General features: G+C 47.7%; 1 protein-coding gene across 2 annotated transcripts in view; it reads left to right on the top strand.

The window, feature by feature from the left end:
• The window catches only part of PRKG1 (protein kinase cGMP-dependent 1), a 1,258,123-nt gene that overhangs the window by 85,846 nt on the left and 1,159,308 nt on the right, over nucleotides 1-12,969 (top strand). Inside the window, exon 1 of one of the 2 annotated variants that reach the window (XM_004764102.3) lies at nucleotides 84-1,374. The exons of the other annotated variant lie outside the window; for it this stretch is intronic. Coding sequence (XP_004764159.1) covers nucleotides 1,064-1,374 — 311 coding nt within the window. The 5' untranslated portion in view covers nucleotides 84-1,063. Of the gene's footprint in view, nucleotides 1-83; nucleotides 1,375-12,969 lie in introns of those variants that run through there. 2 annotated transcript variants of the gene reach the window in all.

Below are 12,969 nucleotides of genomic sequence, written 5' to 3'. Positions count from 1 at the left end.
AGTTCAGGATGGACTTTTTTGGCGCTTGGCATGGATTTTTCCTGCTCCCCCGGCCCCCCTCCGGTCCCTCACCCTAAGTTAAGCAAATGGAAGACGCGAGGCCCAGCCAGAAACTCTTCCGTAGACACTAGCTCAGGTAGGAGGGGGAGCTGAGCGGCCTTCTCTGGGCCCAGACCTGCCCAAGAGTTCCTCCGTGTGAGTTTGGAAGGGGAGGAAAGGGGAGCAGTGGGCAGGAGCGGAGGCAGGCCCCGCTTGGGGCGACGACCCACAAGCCCCGCCCCCTCCGCCCCTTCCCCAAAGGCACCTGCGCGTCAGGGAACCCCCCCCTCCCGGCGCGGGCTCCTCTCCGGCGGGAGGCAAGTTTCTTCTCCGGCGCTAGCCACCTGTGCGCGGCGCTCCGCGGGGGAAGGGTGGCGTGAGCGCGGGGACAGCGCGGCCACGCAGCTCGGGAGCCTCTGCTGGGGAGGCCGACGGCCAGAGCACCTCCGGACCCCGGGGCTTTCCGGATGCCGAGCCCGCCTTGCCCGAAGACGCGGCCAGGACCGTAGCCCAGCGGCCTCGAGGCCGGGGTGCCGGGGCGGGCAGGGAGGGGGAGGGCTGAGCGGGGGGTCCCCCCGGCTGGCGCCTCCCCGGTCTGGCGCGGGGTCCTCCCCAGCGTCTCCCCCACCTCCCCACCCCGAAGTGGCGCGCCCGCCCGCTCCGCCCCGCCGCGCGGCTTATCAGGAGCCCCAGGCGCAGCGCCCGCTTCCTCCGGCACCCGCCGCCCTGCGCCCGCCTCCGGCCCTGCGCTCGTCGCGCCGCGGCTCAGTCCCCGCTTGGACCTGCTGTCTCGCGGTCCCCACGCTCAGCCTCCCCGGCGGCCCGAGAAGTGGGAGCTGCACCGAAAGTCGGCGCCGGAGCGGCGGACTGGGCATGCTCAGAAGCCAGGGCTGGCTCTGGGCTCGAGTAGGAAGCGTCTGCACTCGGGAGGCGGCGGCGACTTTGGGGAAAGTTGACCGGAGAGGGGAGCAAGCCCCAAGGCGCGCGGCAGCGGCAGGCAGGCGCCCCGGCGGCCCGGAGGAGCATGGGCACCCTGCGGGATTTACAGTACGCGCTCCAGGAGAAGATCGAGGAGCTGAGGCAGCGGGATGCCCTCATCGACGAGCTGGAGCTAGAGTTGGATCAGAAGGACGAACTGATCCAGAAGCTGCAGAACGAGCTGGACAAGTACCGCTCGGTGATCCGGCCGGCCACCCAGCAGGCGCAGAAGCAAAGCGCCGGCACCTTGCAGGGCGAGCCGCGCACCAAGCGGCAGGCGATCTCCGCCGAGCCCACCGCCTTCGACCTCCAGGATCTCAGCCATGTGACCCTGCCCTTCTACCCCAAGAGCCCACAGTAAGCAGGGGTGCGGCGCCCTGTCGGTGGGGAGCTGCGGGTCTCTGTCTTGTGTGTCGGCCCCCGCCCCTCGCGCTTGCCATGTCTGTCCTCATGCTCGGAGATGGTGCATTCTAACGGGCGCTTCTCGCGCGCTGTGCACGTTTCTCAGAGCACACTCGCTGCACCTACGTTTGCCTTCGTGTCTTTGTCAGATGTCAAGCTATTTAAAAAAAAATAGACATACACATTCATATATACCACCCACCGCACATAGTTTGAACGCGCCCCAGGTGTGTGTCCGGCTGTGTGTTTGTGTATGTGTGTGCGTGTGAGTGAGTGAGTGTGAGAAGAGGAATAAAAACCCCGTCTCCCAGATGCCCTGGCAGACCTGCCCAGCCGGAAAATCCTAAATGCAGGCTCATCAGACCTGAAATGAAATGCGTCTGATACCACCCTTACTTTCCCCGCTGGTGTGGCTCTCCCGGATTTCTCTACATGCCGGCGATTCACGCCGGTACCCCTCAAACCCCAACGTGCTGTCCTCGTCCAAGTGTCAAAAATAAGGAAAGACGCATAGAAAAGGGAAGATTTTTTTGATTTCCTGAATCGGATGGCATTCACAGCCCACAAATAGAAGCCCAGTCTGTTGATTAAAATATATATATATATTTTTTCATACCATCCGAGGGAGATTGTTGCTTATTCTCCTTAAGGAATTTGCATAATGTTACCAGTGAGGTGTCTCAGACTTTCTGGAGGGTTGCAGGTTCCCAGGGTCAAACGTGAGAAGTACACTTACCTTTACTGACAATGTGAACACATTATTTGCCTTACTCCTGGCTCCTGATGGAACCAATCTTGTATCCTTCTTGCGTTTAGAGAACTATGTTCTGATGTCAGTGGGCTTCATAACTTGGGTAGGAAAATCGAATCCAACTTGTTATACACCTCTCAACGCAGAGACCTCAGGGAGAGTAAAGTGACAGAGACATGAGATTAACATAGAATGAGGAAGAGCACCCCAGTGACTGGTATTTTGAATTAGTAGGTAATGACATAATTGATAAAATGAAAGGTTTTGCTGCTCTATTCCCAACTACATCACACTGGCTGGATGACACGTGTTACATAAGAACACAAGCTCCCTTGGAACCCTGCACTTCCTAAATACAAGAAATTAAGGAGAAAGGATAAATACCGATTGTCTCCATTGATTTTGGGGAGCTATTGAGCATGTACTGATGATACTTTTGAAAACTTAAGAGTCATACCTACATTTGTTGGTTCCCATGGACCTTCTGCTGTTCCCCTTGCAGGTTTAGCTTATGAGGGAGTTTGTAAAAAAAAAAAAAAAAAAAAAAAAAGGGGAGTTTGTATTCTCCCAGAGTGTGGGGAGGAAACCATGAGGATAAACATTTTGGAGATTCTGACAGTAAGTTGCCCCAATCAGTTAGGCTTAGATTTGCCTTAGGAACACGAATGACTCGCATCTACTTCAACTTCTTCCAGTAAATTAATTTGCAGTCCCGACATGCTTGCCTGTTTTAGCTAACGAGGTACATGGCCATCTCTCCTGGGCCAAGTTTTGCATAATGAAAAAATAACTCAAAGACAGCTCTCTGCATTTTTAAGCATTGCATAGGATCTCATTTTAGTACCTGCAGGACTTTGGAGTAACAGAGCAAACTCTGCTTTTATAAAAAGACCTTTTTAATAGGTTTTATAATGAAGCATGATCGAGCCAGCTGATAACTCCAGTTAAACATTATATCAGAAAAGATCTGAAGGAATGTTGGAAGTAGGGAATGAGTCGTAGAAATGGGGTAAGTTTTAGAAGTCTCTTGGTGCTCAACATGTAGAACAACTAGATTTTTTTTCCCCAAGTCCATGGTGGAAAATGAAATTAGCGTGGCAAATAGTTCACACCATTCTGTTATAATAAACATTTTATCTATGGAACAATGCTGTGTGTTCTGATATTTATTTAATAACATGCTTTAAAGAAATCAGCTGCTTAAGGTATCACCATGATGGTTTCGGTGATTCTGAAGGATTATATTGAAGAAAAGGATAGAATGTCTTCCAAGCTTAAATAATTTTGGAAAAACATCTGTTCTTTTTTCACACTTACATAAAGAAAACCAGAATAAAATTGGCTTAAGTGGTAGAGTGTACCTTTCTTGAAAGAGAAGTTACATTGTATGCAAAATGATTATACCTTATGTCATTTGAATGATTGTGCAAGATAGCTCCCCAAAGAATTAGGAAAACTTGCCAAATCAAAGAAGACTCGCTTGAATTTAAATTTATTTCATTCTAAGTAATCTGATTATTCAGGAGGACTGGCAACAAGTGGTTATGTCTTTATATTTTGCTTTTAGTGCAATTTATGTATAGTCCTATTAAACTCACAGATCATTGTGAGTTCGAGTTCAAAGGAAACCACCTAAATAGCCTAAAATGGGTTTCAAATTCACTTTCCTGTGAATTTTCTGTTCTCTTTTCATTAGATATAGGTAACTGCCCAGCTAAGCTTCTGTTCAGTTATCTGATAAATGCAATTTGCTTACTGAGATTGCCCTCTGAGGATTATAATTTTGAAAAACTTTTCTTTAATGATTTTTGATCATTTAAAAATAGGGTAAAATGTAAATTCTTAACTCACATCATTTTAACATTTTTGGTTTGGAATTTTCCCTATAAGCTGGGAATGGGAGGCAATGCTGTCTCTCAGCCGGGGAGCTCCTTCTGAATGTGTGTTTGTGTGTGTGTGTGTGTGTGTTGGGGTGTTCTTGTTTGTTTCTTTCACATCTGTGTAGAACTAGCCCTTAAATCCTTCCTCTGTTAGGAATGTGAAGCCAAGAACTGATGTAGAAGTTGGTACTCTATCCTATTACTACCACATAACTACTTGAGAATGTAAAACTATTAGGCCATATGTTTTGAAATAAATTGAGCAAATAACCCCTAAAAATGAAAAAAATACATAAAAATATTCATTTTATGAGATCAGTCTGTTGGTTATATGTATGGGATGGTTCTTATGGACTTTTTCTCTTAAATTATTATTAATTAACATTTAATGCATTGTTTGCCCCAGGGATACAGGTCTGTGAATCACCAGGTTTACACATTTCACAGCACTCACCATAGCACATACCCTCCCCAATGTTCTTATGAACTTATAAAGTAATTTTATTTCATGCTATTTCTTTTCTGAAAACTCTGTAATAGGTCAGAACATTTAGTCTCTGGAAAGAAATAGCATGTTGTAAATTCTTTACCTGTTGTAAATATTCTCAAATCCTTTCCATTTTGCTGTCCCAGGGTTGCATATCATTTCAGTGGGACTGTATAGACTTAAATTCCTATAAAAAATTGTCAGTGTCTCTGACTTTTCATTCAGCTGGTACTTTTCACCCCAGAGGCAGCTGAATTTCAGACAACAATGATATGTTTTGTAATGTTTCACTCTTGGGTTGTGAAATACTTTGGAAGAGCTGGGAGTGAAAAGAAATGGATTTTCTTATTTTTAGGGAGGCATTAATTATAAAAAGGTCGAATATGATCTCTTAAACCTGGACACTAACTAGTACATCTCTAGAGAAATAGTATCTTCCTAAAGGCTGTATGTTAAATTTTGTAGAAAAGTGGAGAGAATTCTAGAATTTTGGTATAATCATGAATGGTAGACATTAAAACACAGATTTATTCAGAGGCAGCAATTACATTCCAGTGGTCCCTACAGTTCAGCTGAATACTTTTCATGTCCAGCTATCCCGAGGGATTAGAGATGAGAGGGATGGAGGTCCTGAATTGAGGCGTTAATGCTACACAAGTAAGTATTCCAGAAAGCAGAGAGTAAGTTAAGTCGCAGAGGAGATGCCTAAGAGATGGCAAAATAGAATCATGCCCCTCTAATTTCATGGCATGGGGACGTCTAGTGGAGGGGAGGAGGGGCTGCCTGACTTCGGCAGGTGCTCAGGGGATGAGAGGGGTGCGGTGGGAATGGACAGGACCCTCTGGGCGACAAACACATGGCACCATGACAGCAGCTAGTGGCGGCACCAGAATGTCATAGTGGGAGTTGAGGAAAAGCAAGTTTAGGCCACAGAGAATGCGATCCTTGCTTTGCATTTTACAAAGTAGGCAAGAGGGCATTTCTGCCCCTATTTCCAACACTCCGGGAGCACGAGCGTGCACGCGTGCACTGTCCAGCCAGCGAGCACCCGGTGTTCCCCATTAGCAAAGCTCCGCATCTCCCAGAGTCCCTTCAGCCCCGCACCTCCTACCAGCACTGCCCAGAGAAGAGCAGTAAGCGGCCCCACTGGGTGAGGGCGGGTCATGGAACCCAGCAGCAGACGTTCCAGTAGGCCCCTCTCCCAAAGGAAACCACTTCCTCTCCCCACTCTCTTCGGACACTCCTCATCGAAAATAATCTTTCATGCCCCAGACCCGCATGGCAGATTCCTTCCATACTGAGGCCACCGGGATGAAGATGAGAATTGAACCTGAAGTCGGCTTCTGAAATTCATCTCTCTTGTTTTGGCGGAGGAGTTCAAGTCCAACAGATCGCTGTCCTAATGGACTTTCCTGCTGAAGTTGCAGCGTTCATTTGACAGGACGGCCTGCACATTAAAACGGAGGTCCTGGGAGCTTTTAGAAAAACCTCTGAGACCAGGTTGCTAAGACCCTCTTAGGCTATTTTGGAACGTGGACAAGTGTGTGCCCCTGCCCCGGGGTTTATAATGAAACTGCAGACAAGCCCTACAACACGGGAGTCCCTGTGGCCAGCCTCCTTGCTCTCCTGGGCCACACTTCCAGGCACCGCTACTTAGTATTTCTCTGAAGAGCTGGGCACACCATGCTTCTGTTGTTGCTGTTTGCAGGTTGTAAGGCATATGGACACATTTTTTTGCCCTGTCTGCTTAGCCGTGGAGGGTCTCCATGGTATCCTAGAAACCGGATTGGAACACTAGGCTGCTGCTCTTTCTGCCACGTCTGCCCGTAGGTGCTGCTGCCCATCCAGGGCCCGGGCCTGCTGCTGGCACTCAGACCTTCGGTCTCGAACCATCCCTGCTCCGAGAGAGCAGGAGACTATGGGATCCATAAGCATGTGGGGGGAAGCCGCAGTTCCCAGTACGCTCCCCAGCTAATTATGCAACCACATCTGTGGCATTTGGAATCCTAATGTGAGCGACGGAGCTGGCAAGACTTGCCACCCCTCCCCTGATAGCCCCCTCCACGTACTCGTACCCAGCCTCCTGGCACCCAGCCTCCTGACACCGGCTCTCCCTGTGCTCCTCCGCGTCTCCTTCACAGTCACTCTCCGCAAAGTTAAACAGGCCCAGCCTGTGTGAACTCCTTGAGTGTCACTGTGAGTGAGGGCGGAGGACTGTGCGCCGTCCAAAACCGGTCCTGCCCGTGGGAACAACGGCACAAAGACGGGGCTGCAGGGAAACAGGTGTTTAACAAGAGGTGGGGCTCCTTGCGCCCTCTCAAAAGGGCCTTGCATCGGCCTGGGTTTTACGCTCACGGTTATTACCAGGGACACAGCAGGAGAGTATGGGGGGACGCAGAGAGGGGTGGGTGAGGGTGGGGTGCACAAAATGAGCATTCCGGGAAAGGCTCAAAGGCCAGGCAAGATGGATAGGGTAGGGCGAGGCAAGAGGAGCGTCGTGAGAGCTGAGCCAGAGTCGTGGAGATGCTGCGAAGGAGTGATGGGTTTTGTGGGCGAGTAAATAGGCAGTGACTGGAACGGAATTGACAGGTGTGTCAGCACTTCGTAGAGAAAGACAGCCGTAGGGAGGAGACGCCTGGACCGGAGGACATCAGGGACTGGACTTCTCCGGGAGCCGGAGCCATCCTGGGCTTTTGGCAGAGAACCTTCCAGATGTTTCCCTTTGGGCCATTGCTTGTTTTGAATGCCTTGTACTGTCCCTTTGAAACATTCCCGAGTCTGATAGCTAGAAGCGTTTGGGGGTGTTTGTGCCGGTCGTAGTGCAGACAAAAAGGATGAAGAGAGTAAGTTAGTGCATCACGGTTTCTGAAAAAAGCTAGGTTGGAAGGGCACTGCCTGTCTCCATCACAATGGCTACCATTTATGGAACACGTATTCTGTGTCAGGCACTGCTCCCTGCGTTTTCCGTAGATTGTCTCTTTGATACTCAAACAGCCCTCCGAGGGAGACTCCAAATTACCCCCATTTCAATGCACTGAGACAGGTCATGGAGCTCAGAGAAGCTAAGACATGACTTGCCCAAGATCACATACTTTGTAAAAGGCCAAGCCTAAATTCCAACTCCAGAGCTGATTTCCTAAAGCCACTCGGCTTTTCTGCTTCCTGAAGGGCTGTGAGGTTTAGGCAGTGGTGCCCAGACTCACTGGATAGCATAGAGGCTGTTCTCAGGGGAGTGTCTGTCCACCAGGAATTAGGTAGGAGGCAGAAGTACTTGGGGAGAAGCAGAGAAATAAGAGGACAGTGCTTCCCAGAGCGCACATTAGAATCATTTGGGGAACTTGAAAAAATCCAATGCCTGGGTTTTACCCCAAGCCAATGAAAGTGATAATGCTTGGGAGTACACACCCCCGTCAGAATTTTTAAAGATTTCCCCAGATAGCTCCAGTGTGAAGGACCCGGAGAAACTTCCCACTTCCCGCATTTCTGTTTGTGGAATGCTGTAAGTACTAGGGGCTTACAAAAGCAGTAGATTCCCCACCCCCACCAATTTATGGTTTATCCACCCACGCAAGTGTTCATTACTTGACCTAGCTCGTTGGCTAGGGTTAGGCTGCATGTTAGCATCACCTAGGGAGCTTAAAAAAGTTATCTTTCCTAGGGAGATGGGTCTCCTTGTGTCTAGAGATTCTGATGTAATTGCTCAGGGGTGGGTATGAGGAATGGATGTATTCCTTTAGCTCAGAGATGATTCGAAGACGAAACCAGTGTTGAGCACCTCTCCCATGGTCCTTTCAAGCTTGGTGGTTCCAGGTGATCTGAATTCTCATTCTTCGGGAAAGCGCTTTCCCCCGTCCACTTGGACCCACACAGACGCCCTGCTTGCCATAGAGTCATGCTGCCTGGCTCCCATCTGCCCCCGGTTCCTGTAGCGGCTGCACCTGTTGGTCTGTCAGTCCGAGGGTTCTCTCTGGGGTTACCTACTGGGACCTGGGCACACAAAAGTGGCAGCAGCTGCATTCGAAAGGTAAGTGTGTTTCCTCTTTCCTGCCAAGCACGAGTCCTGGCCAGTGTTCAAATATGCCAGTCGTTAGGATCAGCCATCATGTGTTTTCCACTCCCAGGGGGCCGCTGCCTAATTAAGCAGTAAGAGTGTTTCCTTGGGTCCCAGATACTTCCGTGAGGCGTTGAGTTTGAGAAGGTGAGCCGATGCTGAGCCCGCTGGAGGAGGAGCCCTGGGCTTGCAGCGCCTCTCCTTCTGGTATGTGGTGTCTCTGCAGCCAGCTATGGTTTTTTTTCCTACAGATATTTTATCCTTTTAAGGCAAACAGCCTGTGCTCGGGCTGAGGAGTACTTTCCAAAGAGGCTTCAGGGAAAGCAGAGTGAACACTAAGCTCTCAGTCCCCTTTCCAGAATGTTTGGTTTGCGTGAGCAGACCTGGGCACGGCTGACAGAGGAGAGGTCCAAGTGGGTACCCACCATGTGTCCCTCAACAAGCGCTCCTGGTGGGGACGGGAATTCCTGCGCCTCAAGCTCACAGCCCACTACGGCCTGATTGCCCATCTTGGGATCTCTTCGTGCCTTCTCTCCCTTTATATTGTGGTTAAAAACTCTCAAGATGTTCCTAAACATCTCTGATAGGGGCCTACGTACTTATGCAATTTAATTGTCTTCTCAGATGAGGATCAGCCAATATAGCACTTTGTATAAGTGAAGAAAGTAGCTAACATAATTGCAGACACTTTTTGGTAGAAATAATCTTTGAATGGGAGTTAGCGAGACGCTTTTTTGTCCCTTTCGCGCCTCCTTCTAAAATACGAAAATGTATTAAGCTGACAGCATGTAAGCGCGGGCCTGATATGATAGAGCTGCCCACAGGACTGGGGGCATGAACTGCACAGGGAAGTTAAGCATAAGGAAAGTAAACACTTCCATTACGCATCCAGCTTCGTGCCATGCGTTTGGTTACTGGACCTAAATGGGGAGATGAGAAGTAATTAGTAACAATAGCGAAACTCACACAAAAGCATGGGTTCCCTTATTGGGATTGGCAGTTTGAAGGAGAATGGTGGGCACAAGTTCCTGGGGGGGGGGGGAGCCTAGTAAGATACCTGGGTTAGAGTTCTTTTCTGAGAATAGAGGAAAGGATGAGTAGTATAGAAAAAAAAAATCAGTGATGACTTAGTATTAATGTACATGAATTCCACCAGTGTCAAAAATAGAGTGAGTTAGTACTAAAAACCTTTGCCTCGCTAAAGATCATAAGTGCTAATTAAACTTCACCAAAATTGCTTTGAGACTGATGCCATTTCATTGACTTCTGCATAGAGGTGTAGTGACTTAGACCGTGCAAAGCAGAAGGTAAATAGCTTAAATTATTAACATGTGTCAGAAGTTGGTCTCCTAATGCTGGTGACCTTCTACTATCTAGTTTTATGTTCTCACTTCTAGAAGATACCTGCTCTTTAGGAATGCACTGTATTTCTTTGAACACGAACCAATTATAATGTCAGCCAGTGAGTTTAATTTGGTTAATTGTATTCATTGTCAGTGATGACAAATACACCTGAGTTGAGCAAAATAATTTTGCTGTTTTCTGAAGCCATTGTATTAAGGTAATATCAGGCTTTCACGGGATTGGGGCCAAGGAATAATGAGATAACATGAGGGGAGAAACATCTCCTTTCTGGACCTACTGTATATCATCTTAATGGCCAGACTCTATCAATAAATTACAGCTTTGTGCTTCTAAGTCTGGACTGAGAGGAAAGAAGGAGGGCTTGTCACGACACGGAAGAAAAGTGGGATTCTGAACGTTGCCCCTCTGGGTTGGAGGGTGGCTTGACCACCCTCCCGTGCCTGCAGGTGGCTGCCGATCGCGCTGTCCACACTGGAGCAACCTCACACCCCGTCTTCCTGAGACGCACTTTGCCTGAATCACGGGTGACCGAGTAGCACGTTTTATATTACGGCGAGGCAGGAAAGATGGCCCTCTATTAGACTTGTACCGGTCTGACAGGATGTCACCAGCTCCTTTACAGAGGAATATTCAACATCTGAATGTGACAGGTACATTTTGCTCGGTCGGTAGTGGTGACTCGTTATGTCAGTGGGAGGGGAGAAACAAGGAGAGAAAGTGTGGGAATCCCCAGGGCGCCTGCGGCCTGCCTCAGCAAGCATGATCGTCTCTGGGCATCGCGGGTTTCACCGGAGCTAAATGTTTACCCCCTTATTTAGGAGATGTCTGAGGATAGCAAAACTTCAAAGAACAGGCCCACAGAAACTCAGATGAGTGAAAGTAGTTTCCTGACTGGAAGATCCATTCAGCGAATCCCTCTTGGTTTTGAGTAAAGGCGTTGCATTTAAGACAACATTTTCAGTTCTGAGTTGTTAGAGGAACATCTTTTTTTTTTTTTTTTTTTTCCTTTTCCATAGCATGTGGTATAGTACAAAATGAAAGAATTGCTCCAAGTTTCTGGCTATTCACTTAATACTCAACTTTGTAAAAATGTAATACACAAGTCTGTCATACACTTGTATAAACAGTGTTTCTGTTAGAGATCTGAAAAGGGTTTTTTTGTTTGTTTGTTTTTTTTAAAGTAGTGGTAGCCTTGGGGCGCCTGGGTGGCTCAGTGGTTTGGGCTGCTGCCTTCGGCTCGGGTCATGGTCTCAGGGGCCTGGGATCGAGCCCCGCATCGGGCTCTCTGCTCCGCAGGAAGCCTGCTTCCCTCTCTCTCTGCCTGCCTCTCTGCCTACTTGTGATCTCTGCCTGTCAAATAAATAAATTAAATCTTTAAAAAAAAAAAAAAAGTAGTGGTAGCCTCTATCAGGAAATAGTCATTTTTCTTTTTCTTCAAAATTTCACTCTAGACTTTTGGTAGTTCTTCATGAAAGGGAAAGAGGACATGAAAAATTATCTGTCTGACTCGGCCTTCTAGATGTTTTAACATTCCTTAGTCTGGAGACCTCCCTTCTCTTGTGGGGACAAGAGGAGATAAGGACTACGCCATTCCTGACTTGGGACGTGCTGGATGGCCCACAATTAAATGGCTATTCCTTTGAAATGATCCTCATGAAAAGGAATGACAACTAACATAACAAGCCCACTGTGAACGGAACCTCTTTTACTAACTTCTTGCTACCTCTTCACATGCTTGATGAAGTCATCCAGCCTTGGTTTTTTTCTCATTGCATTGCTAAAGACATTAACCTGTTCCTCTCCCCTTCTCTTTGGGTTTTGGTGGGAAATGTCTGGACTAAAAAAAAACAAAACAAAACATGTTGTAGTTTTTTTGGGGTAGGCAACTGCTAACATAGTATGGTCTCTGCCTTTTGAAATAATAACTAGAGGAAAAACCTCCAGAAATGGAGGGTTTAGGCACTTGGACACATCATCTATGTGTGTTTGAGAATTTGCTGACATGTTTAATAATTAATTATAAGGAGTTACTTCAGAAAATTCTGGTATCTGAAGAGTACCCTATTTCCGTCAAAAGGTCTAATTCCATCTGTCATATAATCATGATTATTTTAAGCAATCCAGAGGTAACCTTGAGAGATTAGAAGAGAACCAGTATTGAAGTATTTTGGGGAAGATACCCCCTCAAGATGTACAGAGAGGTGAATCAAGGGGAATGCATCTCTAGAACTTTCATAATAAAGTATAAAACAAAATGTTGGTCAACCCCGAGTAGGCTACCTTTCTCAGGTGACCCTTTCTCTCCTGTGGCTTCTCTAATCTTTCCCCACCACTGCTGTCTGCACCCTCCACCTCATCGATCAGCACGGAGCAGGCCTCCACCTTCTGGATTCCTAAGTGTTACTGTCAGGGTGATAAATGGAAAGTAACCCAAGGATGCATTTATTTGTGTTGGCAAGACTGGCGTTCTCTGCCAGATGAACTTAGAGGTTATTAAAAAATATCTAGGTGAGCCCTTGCTCATGGGTTTGCGAATCATCTATGACACGTTCTTTCTGCTCCCTGCTTTGTGACTCCCATTTCTGTATTTCTAGCTGCTGTTTGTGATTCATTACGTTGCTTTATCACCATAACGGGGAAAACTTTGTTCTTCAAACTGGGCTCACATTTTTGACTCCTTCATCTTCTTCCTTCCTTCCTTTATTTATTTATTTATTTATTTATTTCTGGGCATGGAGAACCATTTCTCTCCTCTTCATGGAAATCCTTCATAAATTGTAGGTAGTGAATGTTATTTGTCTTAGTGTGTGCTCCCTCTGCTCTCTGATTTCCTCTCTCACGGGGATTTTGTAAAGCTGGTAGTGTTAGCATCCCATTTTTTCAGATGCGGAAAATGAGGCACAAAGAAGTTCAACACCTTGGCCCAAATAAGATATTGGGCCACAGCACTCAGATGCACATCTGCGTGACCCCAGAGACCACGCTCATTCTGCATGCACTCTGTGGTGTCGCCAGT

Source organism: Mustela putorius, unplaced genomic scaffold, assembly GCF_011764305.1.
Source record: "Mustela putorius furo isolate JIRA1106 unplaced genomic scaffold, ASM1176430v1.1 tig00000577_pilon_pilon_pilon, whole genome shotgun sequence".
Classification (NCBI taxonomy): domain Eukaryota; kingdom Metazoa; phylum Chordata; class Mammalia; order Carnivora; family Mustelidae; genus Mustela; species Mustela putorius.
This window is presented reverse-complemented; position numbering and strand designations above follow the sequence as displayed.